The 27,196-nt window shown below is 43.0% G+C and overlaps 1 protein-coding gene across 1 annotated transcript; it reads right to left on the reverse strand.

Annotated features, from left to right (window-relative positions):
- Positions 1-27,196, reverse strand: LOC143326576 (zinc finger E-box-binding homeobox 2). The gene is made up of 8 exons (XM_076740234.1): positions 27,136-27,196; positions 6,998-7,285; positions 4,814-5,023; positions 4,344-4,537; positions 4,048-4,159; positions 2,274-3,796; positions 1,928-2,111; positions 1-956 (listed from the first exon to the last, which is right to left on the reverse strand). The coding sequence occupies exons 1-8, from the start codon at positions 27,194-27,196 to the stop codon at positions 316-318; spliced, it is 3,213 nt and encodes a 1,070-aa protein (XP_076596349.1). The 3' UTR covers positions 1-315.

Consider the following 27,196-nt stretch of genomic DNA (forward strand, 5'->3'; position numbering starts at 1 on the left):
AATCCAAATGTTTTAGCTGTCCTGATGAACAAAAAAAAAAAAAAAAAAAAAAAACAATTAAAGGAACAAAACGAATCAAACACTGCAGGTACATCAAGTCTATGTTGCATGATAAAATACTGTATGATCACATATATTTTGTTTGTATGGCTTCATCCACTTTAAGGCCATCTCTGCTTTGGCAGTTTGGTGCATTTCTTCATGTTGTAAAATGAGTAAAAAAAAAGTCAGCGGAGCTGAATATATGACAGAGGAAATGTATCAAAAGTCTTAATATATATAGTATATGCATTGTAGTGGCTTGTTAAAGTCACCTTAAGTTTTTATTCTGGGTAAATCTGTTATATCCAGGCTCAGTTCACATTTGTCCAAGTCTCCATTCTGCTCCTCAGTGTCTCCGTCCCAGAACTGTCTCTCTGCACTGTCAATATGTTTTCCCACATCATAACCGTTTCTCTCATTCTGCACTCCGTTCTCCGCTGTTGGTGATTCTTGGATGGTGCCATCTCCCAGCTCCTCTGCTGCCCCTGACAAGCTCAGGTGTGACTCCTCCATGTGACCATCACTGACTCCTGCCTCTTTATCATCCTCCTCTTCCTCCTCCTCCTTCAAGGCCTCTGCAGCTCCATCCAGACTGGAATCACTGAGGAAGGAGTGCGGGGTTTGGGTATCCTCCATGGACAGAGGGGTCTCATCAGCGAGGCGGCCACCGAGACTGTTGCCTGCCCCTGGGGTAAGAGGCATCTCCTCCTGGTCCTGGTCTGGATCCTGGTCTTTGCTGCAGTAAGCGTAGCGGTGATTCATGTGTTGGGAGTACGAGCCGGAGTGAGAGAAGCGTTTGCCGCACTTGTCACATTGGTAGGGTTTCTCTCCAGAGTGCAGCCGGCTGTGCTCGATCAGATGGTGCTTATGCTTGAAGGCCTTGTTGCAGATCTTGCACTCATGAGGACGCTTGCCTGTAATGAATACAGAGAAATTATTTCTAATGTCCTGTACAAAAATGTTTTAATAGAAAAGACTTAATATTCTGGAATATATCGAATTTCTTTGTCATGAACAGTTTTAAAGAAACAGTTTAACATTTCTGATATCATGCCCTGCGAGATGAATCACCAGCAGCTGATTAGCTTAGCACAAAGAATGGAAACAAGGGGAAACAGCTAGCCTGGCTCTGTCCAGAGGTAACAAAATCCACCTACCAGCATCTCTAAAGCTCAGTAATTAACACCTCATACAGTCTCTAATTTACTCCGACAAAAGCCATAATATAAAAACCACAACTTGTGGTTTTCTGTATGTGTTGAGGTTGATTTTTACACTTTGTTTTTGTGCGTATTAAAGTAGGGGTGAGTCATTCTGGAGGAAGATTGTTGATATTGCCATCTCTCTTTCTTCACAATGCAATTAGACGACCTTAGCACGCCAGATTTACCGACCCTCTCCCTCCCCCCATTTCTGCTGATTGCCTGGAACAGTGTGGTGTGGCTTGGACTGAGTCGCTTTGTTTGTTTCCCATTTACAGAGCCAGGCCTGTTTACAAAAAACAGATTTGACCAGAGGAGATATGCTGAATGTGAAACTGAGCAAATATCTCCTCACGGACAGCCAGTTTCTGTGTGTGTGTGCTTCAGTTTTTCAAACAATCGTTCACCAGAAGGACTCCTTCACCTTTAAACACCTTCCATCCTGTGAGTTAGTGAGCTTCAGAGGTGTTGGCAGACTAGCTGTTTCCCCTTGTTGCCAGCCTTTATGCTAAGCTATCTTTATGCTAAGCTGCTCATGGTAGCTTTGTGTTTACCATGCAGATATGAGAAATCAGCTAGTGTATTACTAAAAATGCCAAACTAGTCCTTTAAACCCTTTTATCAGATATTATAGTAATCTATAAACTATAGGAAATGACACATACTGTGCTCACGCTACAGACCTGTGTGCTCGTATTTGTGTCGGAGCAAAGAGCTGCTCTTCTGAAAGGTTTTTTCACAAATGTCACAAGCGTAAAGCCCTTCGTCTGTCTTCTTCAGCCTCTTCCTCCCTGGCCCTCCTTCTCCATCCAGTCCTTCATCCATGAGAGAGAGGTAGTCCAGGGCTCCACGACTTAGCACCTCACCCTACAGAGAAAGCATGAAATTTGTAATTATTATTCTAATTCTGCACATCCTTACATTAATATAACCAGAGATATTGATATATACATATATCAAGCTTGAGGCTGTTCTTCAGTAACCACACATAATTCTTTCAAACAAACCTGAAAGAGAAGCCTTACTCACCATGAGAGCTTGCCTCTCCTGGTGGATCTTTTTCAGCGTCGCCTCTGCGTCTGCGTCCATCATGTAAGCCAAAGGAGAGAGAAACCCAGGGCTGCTCGCTGGCTGGCTGAATGGAATCGCTGCGATGCCGTCATGCCCTGAAAGCCCTAAACCTGACTGGTTGAAGATAGGAAATCCATTGTATAAGGAACCTGCGAACACAGGAGCTCCGGCCCCGCTGTAGACCGGGTGGTGGTGAAGGGGTAGATGTGAAGTGGGACTTGGCCTCCTCAGCTGCTGGGTCCCGAGCTCTCTCCTCTCTCCTCTGGATGAGTTGCCATTTACAGTTTTGTTTCTCCCCTCTTGGTCTGAGAGCTGCTTAGGCAGGGAGAGATCCAGAGGTTCACTCTGTGAACCGGGGCTGCCGGTCTGGTTCTGAGGGGAGGAAAGTTCAGGGGGACAGCTGGTGAGGTCGAGGCAGACGGGAGAACTGAAACCTGAAGAGGGAACTCTCCTTCTGGCTCGAGGTGATGACAGATCTGGGGAGTGGTTGATTGGTTGGCTTGGACTTCCCTTCTCCTGGCGGGACCAGTAGGCTCGTGAGGGCAGAGCGTCGTGGTGGGGCTGTGGGGGAGAGTGCATTGCGACCAAAAGCTGCTGCTGTGCGGAGTGCCAGCTGGGCTTCTGTGATGGCGATTTGCTTCCAGAGAGGCCGTTGGTTATCTCACTCAGTTTGCTGTTCTCCGGTTGGAGGGCAGATCTGGGGAAGAATATGGGTGACGAGGGGTAGTCTTTGCTGTGAAGACCCTCAGGCGCCTCCACTGCCTCTCGGTTCATCTTACAAAGGTAGCGCTCATGCTGCAGGAGCACCGCCACATTAGGGAAAAGCTGGGAGCACCAGCGACACGTCACCCCAAGCACACCTCTCTCCCCCTCACCTGACCCCACTGCCTCTCTCCTCCTGTCAGGTGACATCTTCCTGTCAGGCCCCCCTCCATTGTAAATCACCCTTCTTTCCTCCATTGCAGCTCCACGTCCTTCTCTCTCCATCTCCTCATCTTTCTTCTCCTCCCTGTGAAGCATCTCCTGCAGCATCTGTTCAAACTTGGTCCCAGAGTGCAGATAAGGCAGCAGGGTGGTCCCTTTTAGTATACTGGCCCTCAGAGAGAGTTCTGCGGAGGGGTCCCAAAGCCGAGCTAGATCTGAAGCTCTGGGGAAGCCCGTGGGGTTGTGGTGGGGGCCCTGCAGTGAAAGCTGGTGGGGATCCTCCGGTACTCGACCCAGAGGCCTGGAATTTTCTTGAGTCTGTGAAGCCACCAGCGAGCCCTTGTCATTACTGTTTCTCCCCCCGCCTGCAGAGGGAGATGTTGGAAATGAGTGGTGGTAGGAGCTTTGGCTATGTCCATTGAATGCACTGCTGGCTCCTCCTGTGTTTCCTCCATTTCCTCCACCACTCAAACACTTTTTGCTGCTTAAGTGTGAGCTGTAGGAGCCAGAGTGAGAGAAACGCTTCTTGCAGTTGGAGCACTCGTAGGGTTTCTCACCTAAAGGACGACACACAGACAGGACATGTTCATCAAAAGATGCTGGGTTGAATGTGCCTTCAACTCGGTGTGATCCCTTCACATTTTTCACAATTCTCTTGTCCTTCCATGAATTATTTTAACTTGTTCTCTTTCAACACATCAAATTAAGTATAATTTCTTACCACACGATAAGTAAGGGTTACAGATACAGTGGAAACAATAGCAAATTGATGGGTGAGTACAACTGTTTTGATGTTATTTTGTCTCACCGCTGTGGATGCGGAGATGCTCTTTGAGGTGGTGTTTGTACTTGAATGCTTTCCCACACTGCAGACATTTGAACTTCCTGGTCTCCATGGCTTGATCCAAAGTGATGGTACTCTAGGACAACAGGACATTGTTATTAGTTTTATAATACAACATTTTCAGGGTGTCAGTTTGATCAACACAAAGTTACAATTAAATAACCTTTAGTAACACTAAATAAGCATCACACAATATGGCTGTGACATTTTGGCCTGATTGCTGTTGTGAAAAGTTTTCCTGCTGTCTGCGTGTATCTCACCTTGTCCTGCATTTGGTTGTGAAGTGCCAGGTGCCGCTCCATCTGTGCCCTAAGTGTGGCAGTGTATCCACACAGCGGACAGGCCATGGGGCCCCCCTCCCGCTCCTGACAGTACTTGATATGGTCCCTAAAAGACGTTCCTCGCTGATACATCCTGTGGCAGAACGGACAGGCCTGCTGGGTCCTTCCTGCATCTGCAGTCCAAACAGAGGTGACATTTTAAACAGACCATTATAATTTTCAGATATTCACTGAATATATCCATCAACCATCCAAGCATCCATCCTATTAAGCGTTTACCCTGTTCAGGGTTGCTTCTCAGAAAAACACTAGAACTATGCAATATGTGACGTATTACAGCTGTTTGCTGTCAGCCTGCAGCTGAGCGGTTCATCAGAATTAATAACACACTGCTCGGCTTAAGACACTTCATATTAAATACCATCGCAGCTGTTCTCTCGTTACCCTACCTGCTCTCTCAGGTGAGTGGTGCTGAGCTCCTGGTGACCAGATGGCAGGTGGCAGCTCATCGTGCCCGCTGCTTGGGTGGTAGACAGCCGCCATGCCATTGTGGTTCAGATGGTCCAAGAGACTGGCTGAGGTAGAGGCCTTCCTCAAGTGGGCCAGAAATTCATAGTGGGCCAGGTCCTCCAAGGCATTCTGGGAGTCTGAGTTCTTACCTGGGAACAGTTAAAATACACAGAGAAAGTGAAATATCCACAAAAAGAAATGTTTTTTTTTTTAAACCAGACATGAGCTCTTTGGCATTTTGTAAATTTTTTATGTCTAAGATATGTGCACACACTCGCCCGTCTCAGTTTCATTTGCTGGAAAATGCTAGTATTGCTACAGGATTCTTTTTTCCTTTCATTTAATGAGCTACAAGCAAAATAAAAATTCTGGCAAAGAAGGCAGCATAAAATATGTGACAATAAATACAACCCTGATTCCCAAAAGGCTGGGACGCGGTGTAAAACATAAATAAAAACAGAACGTGATCATTTACAAATGAACTGTGTTTACTGTTTTCCAAAGTGTTCCTGAGTCCATGTAGTAATATCCTTTATCCAATCATGTGTTCACAAAGTGGTGAATCTCGCTCCATCCTCGCTTGTGAACAACTGAGCCTTTCCAGGATGCCCCTTTCATACCCAATCATGATACTATCACCTGTTACCAATCAACCTGTTTACCTGTGGAATGTTCCAAACAGGTGTTTTTGGAACATTCCACATCTTTCCCAGTCTTTAGTTGCTCCTGTCCCAACTGGTTTGAAATGTGTTGCTGCGTCAAATTCAGAATAAGCATTAGACATTAAATATATTGTCTCTGCACTGTTTTCAATTGAGTATCTGTCAAAACTCATTAGCAAATTATCACATTCTGTTTTATTTGTGATTTACACAACGTCCTGATGTTTTTGGAATCAGGGTTGTGCAAGACAGACAACAAAAAAAAATCGAGAAAGTGCCACACACTGCGCAGAAGAGCACAAACAATATCCACTTCTCACGCTTAATATTTAGCATTCCTACGTAACCTCTCCTCGAACTGGTTTGTCTGTAAGCCTTTCTTAAAAAACATTTTTAAAGCTGATCAGCGTTCTTGTCAGTGGTTGAACTGCTGTTTCGTTTTCATGTAATATGTGTAAAACTAAATTCTTGAAAGAGGGATTGCTCTCTGGCTTTGTGTGAAAGTACATGCCTTGTTCATATATTCGTATATATGTGTGTGTGTGTGTGTGTGTGTGTGTGTGTGTGTGTGTAAATGTGTGTGTGTGCAGAGGAAGTGGGAATGAACTGTGACACTGTGCAGCTGAATATAATGGAACTAAATTGTTTACTTGAAGACTGACAGATAAAACAATATACTCAGGGACCTAGCTGGCCAGATATGAAACTAGATTTTAAGAATTCTTCTTCATTCGTGCCCTTGAGAGCAGTGACAGGCAGGCAGACAGAGAAAGCCACGAGAAGGAGAGAGGACGCCTCCTATCACGAATCAAGCCAGTCAGCTTACAGCGACTTTGGGGAAGATTTTTCAAATGTTTGCAGATGTTGGCATATTTCGAGCTGTTTTTTATGTGGTGAGGGGAAGAGCCTGCGCGGTTGAGTGTTGTAAAAACTCAGCTTTGCCTTCATCAGGCAAGGCCAAATCACACGAGGCGAGGGAGCTAAGTGATTGTTAGTAGGCAAGCCGCGTGAGCCTTTGATCTCTCCTAAATAAAAGGGAAAGCCTCACGTCGCGCAGTGCTGATTTCAGTACCGTAACGTCACCTCTTTGATGCATGGAAATATTGTGACATTGTGTGGGATGAGTTCTTTTGTCATGCTTTCAGAAGGCTGCCTTTTCAAAGAGAAGAGTGAAAAAAAGGAACAGCTTGTAGGGAAGGCATGGTTTCACAAGGAGCTGATATGAAGGTGTATCTAGAGGGCTCTGAGAGGCATCATGAGACTGGAGGAGTCTTGCGTCAGAAAAAGAAATGTAAACTTGTTTACTCTTACAGTAGCACCATACACAGCATTCTCATGCTGTGTGTATGTATTGCATTTCACATTGAATTGCTGCTTCCTTGGCCAGGCCTTAAATCTTGAGAAACAAATACGGCAAAAGGTTTACAATAAGACAGAGTTATACTCTAGTGTATAACTCACAGTACATCCTCAGTGGCTCCTGGTCTCCGTCCCTGTCAGTGGCAGATGCAGTGGTGGCGTCCTCCGCGGCCTCGGCCTCCGGCTCCACCTGCCCCCAGTAGTTCCTGCTGCCGGGGCTGAGGCTGTGCGGCCGCGTGGAGCGAGCTGGGCTGCCAGGCTCCTCCGTCCCCTCACTAGGCGTCAGGCTTGTCTTGTCCAGGCTCTCCTGGCAGTCCTGGGGCTCCAGGCTCCACACGCCAACCTCATCCTCCCCCTCAGATCCCAGTGAACTCACTTGCTCAGCATCCACTGCGAGAAGGAGAGAAAAAGAAATGAAATTTGAGGAGAGACGAAAGACGCTGGCTCAGGCTGACAAGTCGTGTTTTAAGCAGACTGTGTGATTTGGAACACTTTATTGTAATTTTAATGTACGTTAAAAATCAAGATACCATGAATGTGGGTCCTGTGGTGTTCAAATATACTGTATTTTGGACATGATCTAAAATGTGATAGATGTGTTTCTTATCACTTCAGGTGGCATTTAGGTGGTTGAGCTGCAGATTATTAACAAAACAAAGGCAATACTACATCATTTTAATGGACATGTCAAGAACTGAAAGAGAAAACAGGGAAAAACCAACCAGAAATTCAAAAATGTTTTCTAAATTTTAAACTACATCTTACAAGATGTTTAAATAAAAAAGAACAACTGTATTATTATCAGCTTTTGTTTCTCTGTTAATCTGAACAACCATGATTACAAGACAGTTTTAATGCTGTGTGAAACATAAATAAAACAGCATGTGATGATTTGCTGATCCTTTTTGACATACGCTCAAATGAAAACAGTACAAAGACAATACATTTAATGTTTGGCTTCATCAACTTCATTGATTTTTGTAAATATCTGCTTATTCTGAATTTGATGCAGCAGCATGTTTCAACAAGTTGAGACAAGAGCAACAAACAGGAGCAACAAAAGGCTGAGAAACACCTGTTTCACATTCAACAGGTAATCAGGTTGATTGGTAACAGGTGATAGTATCATGATTGGGTATAAAAGGGGCATCCTGGAAAGGCTCAGTCCTTCACAAGCAAGGATAGAGAGAGCTTCAGCACTTTGTGAACACATGATTGCATAAAGAATATTGCTGCATGGGCTCAGGAACACTTTGTAAATGACTGCGTTTTGCATTTTATTTATGTTTTACACAGTGTCCCAAAGATTTTTGCAGTTGGTTGTATTTCAGTTTTGTTTCTCTGTGAGCAAGAGGAATGAAACTGTCTTCATGCAAAGTTGTTCCATGTGTTTCTTATCAGATATTTTTATGGCTTTTTGTGGATTAGGTTCGATACAAGCAGACTCAGCATGCAGCATACACATTTTTTGAAAAGGAGACCCAGTTCTGGAAAAGAAACCTTCCCACTCGAATCTTTCACTGAGCTTTCCTTCCGCAATTTAAAACTAAAGACACAGAAATATTAAGAAAGTATTAATAGTCATTTCTCATCAAGTTCAGTGCAATTTCCGAATAGTTGGTTTTACTCTGACGGTAGTGAGAGTGAAATGTGGCTTTCATTTTAAAACTGAAAACAAATTAAAATACATAAATTAGATAAAAAATACATCTGTTTAATTATTTTCATGACTGAAAAAAAAAACAGTTTTTTAACTTAGTGACTAAACTTCAATCAAATAAATTACAGCTTGTTTTAATGTTAGAATTAATCATTTATGATGTTCACTGTTTGCCAAATAGAGGGTTCACCATTTTCAGATTTTATCTCTTTTTTCTTAGTATCAAATGATAAAATTGAACTAAACCTGTTCATATGTGTAATTGCTCTGAAAGAACATAATTTGTGGAACTGCAGAGAAATCTGTTTTTCTGTCTGAATTCATATTTTTAGCACATGTACGGTACGTGACTCGTGATGCAGCAGGGATAGAGCAGAAAGAAGAAAAGATAAATAACATATTGTAATGTCAAAGTGTACCCTCTGTGCCCAGACTGCAGCTAAACTGGAAAGGCGCATTACTTTTTCCCATGGCAAAGACAATAAATGACAATCACAAACACATGCCTGGGATTTCAGCTGTACGCTCTTATTTCCAAGGCTTTTTCTGAGGACTCTGTGTTTTCCTTTCGCTGATTGGCAATATCTAATCACGACCAAGTAATGACCATTTAAGAACACAAATAGACTCCTTGCCAGCCCCTTTGAAATATATCATCAGAGAGAGCCAAACCATTGTCGAGGGGGGGGGGAGCGTGGACTATGCCAACATACAGAGAAGTAGTTCTTCTTTTTTAAAACAAGGTTTCTGATCGGTATCTGATGAAGGTCAAAGTGCAACATCGCCATGCTTCTTATAAGTTTTAAATATGTTTTCGTCTTTGGCCTTGAGAGTCGAGGGCCTCTGTTCATCAGATCAGAGTGAAAATAAGGTTTCACAGCTCATTAGATTTCACCAACACAAAGTTTATTCATTAAACTGTCAAAACAGCTCTGAGTCACTCTCGAAAGATCTTCTGGGTTTTTTTTTTTGAGCCGTTCCAAAGACACCCTGACTGCTTGGTGGGCACAGTAATTGATGAGTATTTTCCTTTTAACTCCTCAACACACTGTTACCCCCCACAGCTCACATAGACTGTACACTGGCAGAGACATTTTCGCAAATCTACCTCATCGATTTTATATCTATGAAAAGGCCCAGAAACACGATAACACACACACTCACTCCATAACTGAAAGAGCAAAAGGGGGCAGTGCTGCTGAGGGGGTGGCCCACAAACACTTAAAACACTTACGAGTGCGCTTGTACAATTTACACAGCTTCTTCTGATGAGTGCCTTAGCTAATCTCAAAATGTAACACCTACATGTTTATCTGTATGTATCAGCAAGTTGTGTGTGCTGCCCCAGCACCGTCACCCCCCTGCACAAATGCAAAAGTCTGATTCATCCGAGGCTAGTCATCCAAGCCTCTGCTCCATGCAGAGCTGCTCTGCTAACAAGGAGAGGAATGACTTGCTCTTATAGGGGGTGAAATTGGTCATCAAATGATCTTCCGTACAGCAGACAGCTATGAAGTTATATGGGGTAGTTGAGGTCGATCTATCAGGCCTGCAGGAGTTTCCGGGGATGATAGGACATACCGCTGAGCCCGAAAGGAGCAAAAATCTGGTCCGGATTAGCATCAAATTGGCTCTAATTTTCTCTCCCATGGCAGTGAGTGACACTGAGCCTATATGTGCTGTCATTAAAGTGGCACAGCGCAGGGATGGCTTTCATTATCTGGCCCGCTGATTTATTTATTGGGATAGCGATTGTATCCTTCAAATAGGCCTTTTGTTGTTGGAGCAGGACAGCTGAATCTTTGAACAGTGCAGGAGGTTTGGGATTGCCTGCAAATCCAGATTGTATGTCAAGGTACAAAGGAGTTTAAGAGTGATGAATTCGTGCAATGTGCAAGAGCTTTTAGACTGTGTAATTTGTTGGAATACGCTGAACACAAAATACCACACCGTACAGCACAGTCGAAAGCAGTCCACTGCTATTGTGCATGCACTGTAGTGTGCGTGGGAAGAAAGTGACTCATATCCAGAGAAAGCTAACCGAGCTGTGCTGCATCATGCTTGACAATGTCGATCACTCAGTTTTTGGGGGACAGTTTCTGATGGTTTGACAACAACAGTGTGTTCAGATCAAACGCTGTGGCACTATTTTAATCTGCCTGTCGTTCTCCCTGCCTGGCGGTGACTGAAAGGCTGACAGACTGACAGACCGCCTGCCATCAGAAGCCTAAAAAATGATGACCTGCAGTAGTTCTTTTAGTAGGTTTTCCAAAACCAGACGGAGAGGGATGCCTGAATACATCCATGAGCGCAAGTGACACACAGGGAGGGAGACACAGAATTTTTACACAACCACATTAACATGCAAACCACACCAAAAGAAAAAAAAAAAAGTCATATAAGAATAGATAAGAAAAAAAATCATCTCAACATGTCTTTTGCACCAGCTCACGACAGCACAGAGATAGTTTCAGTGTCGGTCTAATTCTGCTCTGTTTATATCCCAGAGGGCATCTACTGTACAGCGACACGCTAAGCTGCAGTTTATTTTACGATGCACACATGTGATCTGGTATTGACTTAGTAATTATGTGGCTAACTGGTAAGCACGCAATAATTACCTAGAAATTACCTTGTTTGTTTCTTTTGGTTTTAAATGGCAACAAACAAGGCCAGGCCCAATTTACCGCACAGTGTAATCGTTACCGTTCTGTTGATTTTTACAATTCAAGATTTTTACATAAAAGCCAGAATAACAGTAATGTGATATTATCAATGCTGTTTAATAGATTTTCTTCCCTTGCATGAAATAACAGCAACCCAATAAATAACATCTCATGCAAATATCAGTTTAAGACATTTCGGTAACCAGTAGAAATACTTCTTGAGCTCCGCCTAAACTGAGCTTTTGTGATTAGAGCTATCAAACACATATCAGATGCATAACATTAAAATAACCATTAAATTTACATAGTAAATAAAATCAAGTGCAGCACATGTTTTTACATCCTGTGTTCAGTTTCAGAATTTAAATACATTTTCCGTTTTTTAGATTCTCACTTTTCATTTTCTAATGTCGTCACTTTTTAAAGTTCTATATCAAATCATTTTTCTAAACTGACATACAAATCGAAAGTCTCCGACGAGCCAGAATAAACGAGCTCCACGTTGCTCTTCAGATGGCATAATGCACCACATTAAAGTAACGTCTGATACATTTCGTACAGTGCAAAATGTAGGCAGTAAAACTGTCAGAAACAAGAAGACACGCAGTCAGCTGGATAAAAACTTACTGATCCATCATACTTCTGTTAGAGAGCTCCTTGTGTTGTCAAAAAACACGTTTCAAATATTATTTCAAAACCAATTTCCTTTAGTTAATAGATGAAATAATGCTTCTTCCATGCTGTTGAAGCTCTGATGGTTTCGTGGCTGTCAAAAAGAGCAACACTTGCTATTTTGAACTCTAAACTACAGACTAAATTACCACATGAGGTTCATGGACGCCTACACGCTAAACAAAGAGCAACGCAGGAAGATGTGTGTATTGTCATTTTACAGTACCTATGAGAGCAGTTCAGAGACGAGGTAAGTCCACAGTCATCTGCAGAGCGCGCTCATGTTGACAGCGATGGCCTCTCTTAAAATATATCACTGAAATCAAACATGCCATTTAAACAAAATCTCACTGAGGTAGCTCTCCTAGTCATACCTGCTCTGACTGTCTGACATTCACACGATGAGTCAGGGGAGGACCGCAACCAAGAACAAACACCTCCCACCTGATCTCCTTCATCTTTGCAGAAACTCACACTCTCTCTGTCACAGAGGATGACGGTTCCTTCTGACTACTCTGGCTTGGTTTGGTCTGACCTGCCCAATGACACTGAGAGGGAAAAATCTAATTTTTATCTACCTGTGTTATTGCACATGCACCGAACACACTCTCATTCCCCGGATATCTTCTGCAACTCGAAAAGAAGACACGAAAAAGATATCATTTCAAAATGTTGTCATCCTGTAAGATCATTGCAGAGTGTGTGATACTGACAATATTTCAAAGTGAGATGAAGTTACTTCACAGAAAACTCGGCGCTGAATTTTCCTCTTGGTGTTTGCTCATTTGGGAATGTGACTCATAATTTCAATTTATCCAAATGTTTTACCGACTATATCATGAATGCTGACAGCAAATTGAGGATTAAATGCTCTAAATTACATGTTAACCAATAGGAATGGTGGTAATGTGATGTTTTGCTGCACTTTTATTGCATTTCTGTGGCCAGAGAAGAGGAAGTGCAAACATTCTTGTCTAATGATGGTGAAAATAACCACAAACACATTGATATGAAAGTCAAAGTCCTAGTTCAATTGATTACAGTCATTTCTTAGCTGGCTGGCAGTGGGCCACACAAAAGTCTGCAAATGGCTGCTGGCGAGAATACATGAGACTGAAACTGTGACACCGTGTTGGGGATTATAAAGGTCATATTAGTGAGACGGAAGAGATGCTAAAATGTGATGTGTGGTGCACTATGTGATTTTGCATTCTTGCAATGTGTTGAGTATACAGAGCTGTGGTGTGTATGTCAGAGAAAGGGGGTGAGGAGAGCGAGACAGACGTGCAGAGACACCAGCGCACGAAGACGACAGCCCAGAGGAAGAACTATGCGGAAGGAAGACAGAAAGAAGAAGTGATGGACAAAGAGAGAGATAAAAGATAGACCTAGGAGTGAGGAATTTGAGAATAAAAGGTGAGAGAGACAGGCAGCAACAGTGTCAAACTGTCCCTGACACAAATCCTCCAAGTGATGTCAAACTGTGAAAAACATGCTGCAGAGGGGAAATTCCCTCAACGCACACACACACACACACACACACACTCAGGCACACACACAAACTAGGGTATAGAGAAATACAGAAAAACAAACAAACGCAACTTGTATCGTTGGCACAAATGGGGAGCAAGACCAGCCTGCTGCTGCAGAGGACGACAGCATGATCAAACACGGCGAAGAAACACATGACGGCAACTGTGTGTGTGTGTGTGTGTATGTGACGCTTCATGAATATCTGGATTGCAGTCAGAGATAGAAAAGTTTAAGACCATGCAGTCCCACGGCAGCGAAGTCACGGCTCTGTGCCTTCAGATGTCCCGCTCATTAGGAGACAACACCCTGTCAGAGCATTTAAACCACCACCACAGAATGTGCAGCCGAGGGGCAACATCTGCACTTTGAGAGGAGCAGAGGCGCGCGGAGCAATCAGATCAAGTAATAAACACCACGCTAATTTCCTCATATTGATTAAGGCTCTGCAAAGACAGAAGCACAAGAGGAGCACGATTCTGCACACTAAGCAGTGGTCTTTAAATTGGCAGCAAACACTGTACTGAAACTATTTTGCCTCTGCTCAGTGTGGCTTTTAATGATTCTCTTCAATTAGGGCCCTTGTGACACAAAAACAGATTCCCCTTTGGCGTTTTACTAGCTTCAAAGCCGCTGAGCCATTCCCTGATACAACTAACAAAGTCGATTTGTCAACGAGTTGCGTTTTTAGTGTGACTGTGCGCTGGTGTTAGTTTCATTATTCACATCTGAGTTCTCAGTACGATTTCAGAGGAGCCTCTGCGAATCAAAGCACGGCCCCCGAGACACCGACTGTAACACGCTGTGGTGTGTTGTGTACAGCTGCTATGGCCGCCCTGAAAGGCCCAGGCGTCTGAAAATCGATTGAAATCAGTAGCACTGATCTGTTATTCTCTATCTACATGTCACATCACTGCACTAAACAGTGAACCACATGTGCTCAGTGGAAACCTGCTGTGACTTCAAAAGACAGACAGATGAAACCAACAGCAAATAAGCAGAAATAATACAGCACTTTTTGTAAACCACCAAACAAACAGTTAACAACGCTGTGACTTACTGTACAGTCCTTATGCAGCAGGGCAAGCTAATCTAGCTCATGATCAAATTGAGAGGATGACAACTTCACTGCCATTGTCTTTATCATTCCTCTACAATCCTAGACAGTTTTTTTCTCTGTCTCTCTTTTTTTTTTTTTTCTTACATCTGATAGGTCTAATCTCCTCCTACTCATATTTGCACTTTACCCATGCGTACTGCACATCTTTCATCGCTCTCTGAATACAGCACAGTATGTGCAAGTTCACTTTTTCTCATGGCTTCCTTTGCCAAACATGTGGGAATTCTCAGAGTGTATATATTGTGTTGAGATTAACAACACGAAGCGCAGCGATGACATGATGGAGTGAGTGTTAAACATATGCTCAAACGGCATTTTCTGTGCTACCACGTCCGCGCGTGTTTATGCATTTCAGAGAAAGACAGAGAGAAAGAAACAGGTGTAGTGAAAGTGAGCATGTACAGGAAAGAGGTCCCAAATAACTTGCGGCCTTGACCAGCGATCACACCACAGAGGTGCACATACGTGCCGGTGAAGCAGTCAGAAAACTGTGAGTCACTTGGAGGTACAGTGAACTGCAGATACAGACGCATATGGAGAGGCGGTGTGAAGAAGAAGGAGTAACACACTCATAGGGTATACTTTCATCCCCTCGTGTAGATTCCCACCAAAGCTATGTATTCTTAGATTGTGGTGAGTCAACGCTAGACATCCATGATATATTTTTGTAGCCTATAATGATTGTTGAGTCAACAGCTGCCTCCACACGAACGCCAAAATTAATAGCTTTACATTTCTCACAGGTAGAGCTCAAGGAGGCGATGTTGCTGGAGACCGTGCTCACCATTCGCGGTGTCGTTACTGCTGTTATCTTCTTCCATCAATAATGTCGCCTCTTTCTGTAGAGGATGCCTTTTTCACATGCAGCATCTAGTAGGTGCACAGATCACCCAAAATAAACTGCAGAGGGTTTGAAATTGCTGACCACCTCGGTCTCATTTCTATGGGTTCTTCTTTGTTTTTCAAACATAAATGCTGAAAAAAGAAACAGCTTGTATCTTAATTTGAATGCATTTGACAAAGTTTGAATGTTTTTTTCTATGACAAAAGTGCTGCTTCACTTTATTTCCTTCACCTGGCTGCTGTGCGGTTTACTGTGTTTCCCTTTAACAGACAAAAATGAGCACTAAAAACAATACAACACACAACAAAACCATACACTTAGGGCCCTAACACTACCACCTGAGACTGCCAGCTGTCCACCAAACACAGTTATTGATTTGTTTGCAAGAAAAATGCTGCAATCACTTTTTCTCTTTGCAGAAAAGGCACAAGGTGTGAGTGAAGAGGTGTGCGAAGAGCTGTTGTGGTTACGTGTCTTCTTCCTTCGGAGGTTTCCTGTGCGCTTCTGCCATCATGTTTACCTGTCCTGCAGACCACCACAGTGACATTTATCAAAAAAAGAAAGAGAAATTACCTCGTTTGACACCATCCTTTACCTTCAAAGCAGACACGTGTGGCTTTCTGCTTCAGTGACATTTCTTGAACTTTGAGGGAAGCTTTTAAAAGTAACTCTCTGCAGTTTGACATTATTTTTGGGATAATTCATGTATTTACCTTTTTTATTTCTGTTGTGAGTACATATATATATATATAAATACATTTTCATAGTTATGTAAACTGTTTTGACAGTTTATACATTTTCTAGTGTTGTTCTCGCAGCTATTTAACATCCACAACATTCACACCGTTCACTGCAACAGTGACTCATTCACTGTCTCTTTCGAGCTTCCTCATTTCACTGCACACTTAATACACTGTAATAAACACAGAATACGATTTCCATTCATCTATCAAAGTTAAAATAAGAAACACTGTTGATATCATTCTGGACTTCCCTGCTATGTCACGCTGAATTGTGTCATTTGACTCATTTACCGTGTCAGTGACTCACCAGCGGTGATAAACAGACTCCACTATTGTATCTACACTGTGTGTGAGAGCTTGTACACATGAATAAAGTCTTGTCACCATGTTTGAGCTCTGTGTCGGTGCCACCGTAACCCTGTGTGCATCTGCTGCGCTGGAGGCAGGACTCATGTTGGTGAGAAAGGTTAGCTGGGTTAGAGGAACACGTTATTTTGAGTTGGCCCTACGCCTCCTCCTGTGGCCCGCACTGGTTTCCGTGTAGCGAGGGATCGGTGCTGGAATGCAGTAACGGTCACAGAGGGACCCACGCACTCACCACACTGTGAATCAAAACCCGAACTCCACTTCATTAGACTCCTGTCATTGCAAAGACTCTCACACCACTCTATAAATACCCCTGTCTCCCCCCTCCAAATTTGTTTTCCCTCTTTTTTCTTTACACATGAAAATGCTCAGGGACCGTTCCAGCTTTCTGATGTGGCTCTTTATTTTGTACGTTGGCGCAAGAAACCGCACAATAGTGGCTCCTTTTGAATATTAAAACATTCTCTGACGGAGCACAAAGGTTCTGAAGTTTTTTAATAGGGGTGCACGCTAAATAAAACTCCTCTTTGAGCTTAACAGCTATACGATGTGGGATTTGGTTAGTTCAAGTCAAGCTGCAACTTTCAGTTATTTACTACGGTAGATTTGTTTTGAGGGTGAGACAAATATGCCTGGACTGACTTTGTCGACTTCAAACATCTGTATTTGAGATCTGTTGGAGGTGTTTTGCAAGATGTGGCGTTATTGGACAATTTACCGCATTAAAGCCCAAAATGTCTTTGTCTTACCACTCAAAGCAGATTTAGAACACAAGATACAAGAATTCTGATGAGGCCACATTAAGATATAAAAGACCAGGGCAGGCCATCAATACAACTACTTTTACAGCTCTCTAATAATCATTCCCTTTTATCTTTCTCTACTCTTAAATGCAAAAAGGTTACAAACAAAGCCAGACAAGAGTGGATGTCCTGAGAGTCAGTAAAGAAAAGACAACAGACTGCTGCTGGGCTTACAAGTCATACAGTAAAATTAGAAAGCATTAGATGTAACTGTATCTTAATACGCTTTGTTTATAATGCTAAATGTTCTGATAGATGCATCCTGTACATGAGACCTGGCAGCCAGTTCCTGCCTGGTTAACATACAGACGGGGCGCCATCCTCTGGTGTTTATCGACATTACATCCTCCACCCCAGAGATGATGATGCACTGAAACATTTCAAGTGACCACATGTGACCTCCATGGCTTTGAAACATAGAAGAGATGCCTTTCTAATGTGTCACTCTGCTTTTATTTTCTTTGTCTCTCTCTCAGTTCTTCCTCATGTCTGCAAACACTGTCTCGTCTCTTCTCTCTGTCCCTGCCTCCCCGTCTCTTCGCCTTCTTTCGTCACTTTCTTCCCTTTAAGCACGCACATATACAGAAATACATGCAGCAAAAAGAGAAGAACACACAGGCCCACACACTCACACACACACACACACACACACACACACACACACACACACACACACACACGCACACACACACCAAATTAAACTGGTCTTTTTGTGGTTATACAGTTCTGATTAAGAAGATGTATGACTCATATTGCATATTAATGTACACACATCCGTATGTTTAGTTAGTTACAGCTTGATGTACTGATGAGTGTGTGTGTGTGTGTGTGTGTGTGTGTATGAGAGAGAGAGAGAGAGAGAGAGAATGTGTGTGCTGTGCATGTGAAGCCTGAACCAACGCCTTGAAAAAGAAACTAATTAAAGTCATGGAGAAAAATGCAAAGGCAGCAGAACCACACAAGAGAGTGTGTGCATGTCATTACTGACCTGGCCCAGTTGGAGAAAAAAAAAGATGGCAAGAGAGAAAGACAGAGAGAGAGAGAGAGAGAGAGAGAGAGAGAGAGAGAGAGAGAGAGAGAGAGAGAGAATAAAAACCTCAACCAGCGAAATAATGTATATAAAAAAGACTCAACAAGAAGAAAGGTTTAAAAAGCAAACTTTGGGAGTTTAAGAGGATCTTTGATGTGTATCAGAAGAGGAAAGCAGCCTTGCGACTGGGACGACAGTAATTTTAAGTCGAAGCAGAAGGCTGGCTGGCTGGTTGGCTGGCTGGCTGGCTGACTGGCTGCCTGACTGTGGGCTTTGATGGCGCTGGCTGTTTGAAGTGGTTTTCGGGGGATGGGAGCAGCGTGTGGTGTCAGTGGGACAGGGGAGGCGCTCAGGGAGGGGGGAAAGGGCGGGGGGGACATGATGGCGACCGTACAGGGCTTGGGGAACCCGGGCTGGGAGGAGCGGAGGATGGATAGATGGAAGAAGAGGGAAGAAAGTAGGAGAAGGATTGGATAAAAATGGAAAAAGAGCGAAAGGGATAGGAGGTGGAGGAGCTGAGACCCGAGTAGATAAAGAGCAATCAAAGGGGTGATAAAGAAAGAGGAGAAGAAGACAGAACGCTGAAACAGTACAAGAAAAAGATAGTCACACAAAGAGAAAGAAAGGCAACAGATGACAGCCAGAAAAAGCTGCAAAAGACGTTACAATGAAGAAAACGAAGTCAACGCTTCAGATCTGTGTCTGACATTCAGAGCCCTGTCTCAGTATCAGGCCTGGACACATTCACACCTACCTATTACTTGTATCGTTTAGATGACGTTACTTCCCTCTGATATGCTGCCAGGCTGCCTTATAACATACGTCTCCTTCCATCCCTCCTACAATGCCGGACGCACGTATGCACTGCGTAATCATAACTGCACTGTTTCCCTGAGGTGCAGAAGTCGAGTGCACGGCCAGAAATTTAAAATAAATCCACCCTGTTTCGACTTCAGAATGATTTCTGCTCTCCTTGATTGACCTGTTCAATGAAAAACCTTGCCTGGTCTTGTCATTTTGCAACACCAACAAAAACACGTCAACCTGTCACGAATCATGAGAAAGTCTTTAAGAAAGATAAGACTATCTAGTAGATTGTTACACGGTTTGCATACTGATAGTTTATTTGGGTTGCTTCCTCTCTAGCACAAAATACTTCCGGTGTAAGGATCCTGTTCCTTATCATACCTGAGCAACCAGAGATGAATTTGAGTGATCTAATACTGCAGGCTGCTTGCAAACATCAACATCCTTGCTTTGTGTGAGGTAACTGTTGACCAGTGCGTTTCGGTTTTAACAGACCTGAAAAGACTGCATTCAAAGGCAAAAGCTGGTGAAATGTTACTTTTGTGCACGACCAGTGATATGTATGCATTACAGACAGCACTGCTGATAGGCTGAATGAATGAGTGAATGCATTTATTGCCTATGATAGAGCATATGCACCTGCAGAGGCGATGCCTTAACTGCCTCTTAAAGTGTCTGGTGGAGACAAAGTGTAAATGTGCTAAAAAATGAGATGCTGCCAGCAAAATAAACAGATTAAGGGAGTGAGAGAAAGGGAGTCTGATAGATAGTGTGATAGCTTGTGTAAAATATAAGACCTAAAGCCTTGATGGTTACAGGTGGGCCTAAGAGTCAGTGAGGCGCGTTCGCTCCATGATGGAATGTGTTTACTCCCTCCCAGGTAACGATGTGTATGTGCAGTATCTGTGCGTGAGCAGGACAGAGCGTGAGATATGCAGGTCAGATGAAGGTGGTGGTGCCAGGTGATCACAGGTACAGGGAAACAGCGGGGAGGAGGGGGAGCTGCTGGCTGAACTTTCCCATCCCTTTCTTGCTGTCAGTCCAAGTTAATTTTTTTTCCCCGCACCTGGGCTGATAGACGTCACAAGCCTTGTTTGCAGAGTTTATGATGGTGGACTGGGCAGAGCAGAAGGGCATCCTGCCTTTCTGATGATCCAGGAGGGGACAGTCACTACAGAAATACTGTGGGGTCGGCGTTAGGATGCTACATTACACACCGTGAGATATAAATTTGATAATTTGATGCCAGCAACATATTTCAAACCAGTTAATTTGCATATGATTACATTGTTTTTTCATTGTTTTACACAACAGCCCGACGTTTTTGGAGTCAGGGTTGAACCACGGTGGTGATCCCATGAATATCTCTGTTTGAAGTGGGATATTCTTGGCAATGAGCAAACACAGGATTACTGCAATGTTTATTTTTTATGTTTTTTGTATCAATGTGATGACGTATTTGTCCGGTACTTCATTTGCTGGATTATCCAAAGAGAGGTTTAGAGTTCAGAGCTGATTACTTGACCGACAGAAAATATATTGTCAACAACTGGGACATACTGTTAAAGCTCCAAGTCATTTTAGAGGCAAAAATGTTTCACCAAGCTCTGGTTCCATCTTATCAAATGTGAAGATTTGTTGCTTTTCTCTGTTTCATACAGTGTCTTTGTAAATGGAAAATATTTGGGTTTTCTTTAGACCAAAACGAGCATCTTGAAGTTCTCACTATCATTTCTGGGAACTTGTAACAGAAATTATTCCCTATTGCTCAAGTTTTAAGACTACAACAGCTTCAATAATCCTTAGTTGCAGCCCTATTCCAGCAACACATTAAAAACAAATTGGGACAGGAGCAAAAAAAAAAAAAAAGACTGGGAAAGTTGTGGAATGCTCCAAAAACACCTGCTTCCACAGGTAAACTGGTTCATTGGTTGACAGGTGACAGTATCGTAATTTGCTCGTGAACGACTGACTATTCCAAGCATAAGAAGTTCTTTAATTCATTTTCCTTTATCATGACATACACTGTATTATATAACTACATACACGGCAATAGACAAATTCATTCATATCACCCACTCCCACTGTAGACTCCCTGCTACTAATTCATTACGAGCACACTTCCTCTAATGTCATGCTCTGGTCTTGTGAAACAAGATCCCTTTGTTTCTCTGCGATCTGAAAGTCTATGCAAGCCACAGCTAAATATTTTAATTGATTATTTTTCTTTTGATACAGCTATTTAGTTCTACAGTATTTTTAGTGAGCTGTATATTGTGCTAATTGTAAGCGGAAGGACGGACGCGCGTGAGATGAAGTGAGAAACAGACTAATTTGGCTTGAAAACACTGAAGCAATAAGAAAATGGACACGGACTCAAAGTACTGCAGAGTTTGTTGAGGTTTTCTGGCCTCAGAGGTGATTGAGGAAGATCTTAAAGAAATGCCACCCCTCTCCTGCCGGCTGCTGATGTACATCACATATCAAACTGTTCCTCTTTCACCCTGCTGCTCTGCTATATTGAGTTCCCTCACTGGCAAATACTGGCACACTCTCAGCCAGCTGAGTGCGTCTGCCTGTCTGCCAGGCTGCTCTCCCCTCTCTCCCTGTCTCTTTTTACTTCTCTCCCCTCTCTCTCTCTGCCACCCATCTGGGCCTTGTAATACATGACAGCTGAAGCAGGGTTTCCAAATTTAATTTGAGGTGTGATAAAACAGCACATATCTATAAACTGTGTGCAGAGAGCCTGCCTATGTGGATCGTTTTAACCTCTTTCTTCTGTCAAACATGTGCAGCATATCAAACGCATAATAACCAGGCTGTCTGCACAAAAGGAAGATCCACAAATAGACTTAATGGTGGGGAGCCTTGCCAAAGCAACGACAAAGAATGTAATAATAACACTGCAAATGGAATATGTCAAGAGTGAAAAGGGATCAATTTGCAACATCAAGCTATACAATATGTAAACCTTCTCTATCAGATAAAACGCCTTTGATGTGAAAATAGAAATGCCTGAATGCGAGTGAGAAGCCACAAGAACTACAGTTCGTGTTAAATGTGTGAAAAGTGTATACCCAGACACCTACACATACACACATGCACACACACCTCATGAGCTCTGTGGCTATTAGCACTATCTTACAGTTTAAAGGAGTGTGATCCTTAGACATCCTCTCAGCACACAACTGTCTAATGAAGGCGTGTTCATCGTGGTGCTGCTCAGGCCTATTTAAGTGTTCCTGATGGCCGCACTGGATTTCACCAGAGCATCGTGATCGTTTGAATAAAAGTCTAATTTCTGTGAGCAGTGCACATATTTTTAAACTGCAAATGTTAGGTTTTGTTGCAATGTGCAGAAAATGAAGCTATGCATCAAAAAGAAAAAAAAGAGAGACCCTCCAACTCCAAAGAGTCATGTGCATGAGCTAATATGGCGGAAAACCCCTCTGCATGTATTAATCCTCCAATGGCACCGCAAAACTTTCCAAATAATTCCTCCTGGAGCAGCGTGGCAGCCACGCAGCAAGAACGTACAGTAAGACATGGGACTGCTTTGGCTACATCTGAGGCATCAGAATGAGCAGTAATCAAATAAACATGTGAAAAATACCAGAGGGACTCAATCAAGGGATTCCCCATTACTGCTGTGCAGATCTTGCATCAAACACATAGAGCTAGGATGGGAGAAGTGTGTGACACTGTGGGAACGTTGAGGAGCAAATGAGGAAACACTTAGATTTTCCCACATTCTGTCGCCCATCCTGTCTCTTCTGTCTCTACCCCTCACGCCCCTCAGCCGCTCCATGTCTTGTCTTCTCACGCCGCAGAGCTGTTTTCACTGTCTCCAGCCCCGTCAACCCCATCAGTTCCCCACCTCTGTCATCCTCCTCTTTTCTTCATCCTCTGTCCCTCCCACCCGCTGGTTCTGACGCCTGAGCTGAGCCCCTTGAAGAGTCCTGGTAATAAACTGTGGTGCCTGGGCTCTTCATTGCTGTCTCGCTCTCCCCACCCCTCATCCCAGAGCGCCGATACATCTGCCGTTAAAGTAGGCCCGGTCCAAAAGGCCCGGCCCCTCCACTCTGTACAGTACAAGCCCGTCAGTCTTTAACTTTCAAATGTTTTCCCCCTATTCTCTCCTTCTCTTTTTCCCTCTCTTTTTTGCTGCGCGAGTCCTTTGTGTACAGTGTGCTGTGCTCAGTGTGGCAGCACTGTGCCAGAAAAACCCACACAAATACACACACACACACACACATGTATGCACACACATACACAGTCACAGACACACAGCTGGGGCCCAGCTGCATACAAAGACTGGGGTTTGGAAATCAATGAAGGAGAAAGAAGAAAAGGGGAAAGGAGTTTAAATAAATTGGCACTTGAAAAAAGAAGAAAAACGAGAAAGAGGGAGTGAGGGAAGCAGGGAGAGAGAAAGTTCTCTCTTAAAAAGGCACATCAACTCGAAAACAGAGGGAGGTTTTTCAAGGACTAACAAAACATAACGCGCAAGGCAATGGGACTAAATATGTTTGCAAGGGTGCTCATGAAACGCAGTCCTACATTTGATTCAAGAGCCAGTTTGAATGAATCTGATCAGCGGTGCAGATGTCATTCTGGTGAAGACGCCTGCGGAGTTTAAACACAAGGGAAAGCCTGTACACAGTCCAGCCAGAACACTTTAAATAAATGACCACGCTTTCCAAACTGCGCTGCTTCTGCTCAGAGGCACCACTGCACCAACAAGGTGGCTTCTGTGAAATTAAGATGGAGAGTGAAAGTTGCTTTTCAAGAACTAAAATTCAGATTTCGCTACTTTCTTCGATTTCTTCATAAAATGATCTGTTTAACACAATCATGGCATTTTTTTGTGGAGCAAAATAGAAGATTTCTCCTCTGTTCTTCAAACATCATCCAGAATTTTTGAGATTTTTGGTTGAGCAAAAAACACTTTAGATTATTAGAAATACGGGTGAAAAAGGCAAATGATCCCATGTTGTCTGAAATTATAGGTTTAACTGATTGAATGTGGGCCTGAAGGGGGGGTGTTGAACCGCTGGCTATCAGTGCTCAGCTAATTAATTCACACTCCTTGACGCTCAAATCTCTCACGCACAACCAGTAAATACAGGTCATCATTTCAAATGGATATGTTTCCTTCCTTTGTCTCAAGGCTGTTTTTAATCTGCCAGGAATGAAGAGTAGTAATTTCGTCACGTTGCTTAAGATTGGTGAACATTGACAGTTTTATTGGGGGAGACAGAGACATAATCAATAGGCGCCTTGGAGACAGAAGAAAAGTCAGCCTATGTTTTTTTCTCTTTCTTCTGGTTTGGAAAGTATCCCCAAATCGCTGTCTTATGAGACTGGCCTGCCAAATTCATTTGGTTTTATCAAGGACCTTTAACTCCCTGCTCACACAGCCCAGCACATTCCAAATCCTACACAGAGCTTCAATACATACATTTCTACGCTGACATGAGGATGTAAACGTAGCAAGCCCTCACTCACGCAAACCTTTCATACACATTAAAGCTCGACACACACATATGCTACGTGTAAGCATGCCATCAGCGCACACATGCATGCAGAAATGCAGATTCGCTAACTATAGACAGTGCGACTGGGAACAAAAGCAGTCCAAACTTATGTCCCAACTGATAATATAACAGGCTTCAACATGGCACTTGCAGTTTTCAGCTAAATATCAATTTATAACCCTTTGTCTTACAGTCATTTTCAAAAGGCCGTCACTGGTAAAATTTACTGGAAATTGACCCGAGGTGAAGGTTATCTTTCGTCTGAGGTCACTGCAGGAATTAAAGGGACTGGACGTTTTTTACTGGTGTTCTGATAAATGACAGGTCCTTGTCAGTAAGTGTGTCTTTATGTTGATAACTTTCACAGTAGTGTGATGGTGCTGATTTGTGAGATAGAGTGCAGTGGTCGACAAACTGCTACGTGCCAGTCAAAGGTGAGAGCGTGTGTGTGTGTGTGTGTGTGTGTGTGTGTGTGTGTGTGTGCGCGTGCACGTGCACGCATGCAAACTCAAGTACCCGTTACTGCTGAGCAGCCAGAGGGGATCTCACCCTGGTGACACTCCTGCTGAGCTTCACACCTCACTGAATAAAATGAGGAAACACTTACAGAAAGCTAATAAACCATATTGGTAAATGGGCTCCTGAGAACAAATAGGTTTAGGACAGTTGTGTGTCAGATCAGAGACAAACAAGCACGCTGCATGGTTTGTAATGGCTTTCACGAACCTCGAGAGAGTGAAAAGGAAAGCCAGCAGTGTTTGTGTATCTGTGTGTGTGTGTGTGTGTTTTTGAAGACAAAACATCCTCTCAGTGATAGCAAGATGACAAAAAACCTGAGTGACCAACTCAATTCTGTGTCTTTCTGGGCTTACGGCTATGTTTGCATTTGGGTAATGGTTAGGTTTGTTTAGGATATCGCATGGCTTTCCCTGAGTCATCCAACAATTTTGCATGAGCTACAGAGCCAGCAGCTGTCACATATCACCCATAAACTCAATTAGTGGTAAAATAATTTAGAGAAAGGTTCATTTAGGTTTAAGGGATTGAGGTTAGGTTTACATTTTGGTTATTTAGAAAAAGGTTGAAAGTTAAATTTAGGGTCAGAGGAGTGTCCGATGTTGCGGATAATTTTTGTTTGTTTTGGTTTAGGGAAGTAGGATTCTACATAAATTTTCAGTCCTCATCTGCCGGACAGAAGAACAAATGTTTACGTGTGTGTGTGTGTGTGTGTGTGTGCATGCACAGGTGTGTGTATTCTTACTTCTGTTTGTGAGATCAGAGCCACACACAAACAAGGCACTACCTGACACATGAAGATCTAAAAGTTTCTAAATTCAGCATACTGTCAAGAGGTTCCTCTTTTGTGGGGAGTCAGCTAACTGTCTACTTATTCTTGATAAGATGATTCATGTAAGACTTGCATTGAAAAATGTAAAATTTGCCGCAGAATTAATTCCATGTGCACGTGGTAGGCGTCTTTGGATAAATGCATCATATTTTAAAACATTTCTATTTGTTAGAAAACAAAAACAAAACTACAAAGCCGAAATGAGCTGTATGGATATTTCCCAAAGTCTTACTATTTTACCATCTATGTATCATGCATGTATTGAAATATTTGATTTAAAAAAAAAAAAGGTTATCGAATGTATGACACTGAAGAAACGCCTTCGCTTCAGAGGATCAGATGAAAATCCACCCTAAGCTATTTTTACTTCTGATGCGGTCCACTTTATATTAAAAAAATATGTTGAGAAAAGAAAAGCTATTAAATGCTGGACATTTTGATGTAAAATGTCAGATTAGTTTGCAGGCAGAGCATAGAATATAGATTACAAGGGCGCAAGATCCTGGAAAGTTTTAGTCTCAGAGCAGATGAAGCTTTCAGCGTGAACAGCAACAAAACAAAAGCATGTAAGAGAAAGTACCAGTGGACTGAAACAAGCCTGTTTGACCAAGAAACGTTTCTTACTTACACAATGTTTCAGGAAGAGAGCATCCTTCTAAATCGTACATTTGCCTTTTATTCAGAAAGTCCGTTTTTTTTTCAGGTACATTAAATATACAAGGGTCAAGAGCTTTCAGAACAGGCGTGCAGCCTCATGTGAGCTTTTCTTGCGGATTTCCTCACACTTTTCTTTTCATGGCTTTACCCAGGTATGTGTGCAGGTAGAATAATCCCAGTGCCGACCTGACCAAAGATGACCGCTCATCCCTGCAATTTACGCTGCAAGGCAATCACAAGCCATGAACGCAAAAACATGTGTCTGAAATATGAATGCAGTCGATGTGCCGTGCAGAAAAATTGCTACGCGGTGATAATACAACGTCTGAAGTTAGTTTTTCTACAAACTGCAGAAGAAATAAACACGCTTCGCATGAGAGCTCCTGTCCGCTGCAGCAACATCTGCCCGCATCGTTTACCAACTTGTAAAAACTTTCCAGCGTTGCACGTTTCTTACCTCGATTTCTCCTGGGGTTGGCTTGTTTCCTTCGTTTGCCCCTGCTTTCTTCTGTCATCAT

The sequence above is a fragment of the Chaetodon auriga genome, chromosome 2, assembly GCF_051107435.1.
Source record: "Chaetodon auriga isolate fChaAug3 chromosome 2, fChaAug3.hap1, whole genome shotgun sequence".
Taxonomy (NCBI): Eukaryota; Metazoa; Chordata; class Actinopteri; order Chaetodontiformes; family Chaetodontidae; genus Chaetodon; species Chaetodon auriga.

Bases quoted from the DNA above. Each gene is read 5' to 3' on its own strand.
- LOC143326576 (XM_076740234.1), bottom strand. From the start codon at position 27,196: ATGATGACAGAAGAAAGCAGGGGCAAACGAAGGAAACAAGCCAACCCC. The intron at 4,538-4,813 runs GTAGGGTAACGA...TTTGGACTGCAG, and splicing joins CCACTCACCTGAGAGAGCAG to ATGCAGGAAGGACCCAGCAG. The intron at 957-1,927 runs GTCTGTAGCGTG...TATTCATTACAG, and splicing joins ACACAAATACGAGCACACAG to GCAAGCGTCCTCATGAGTGC.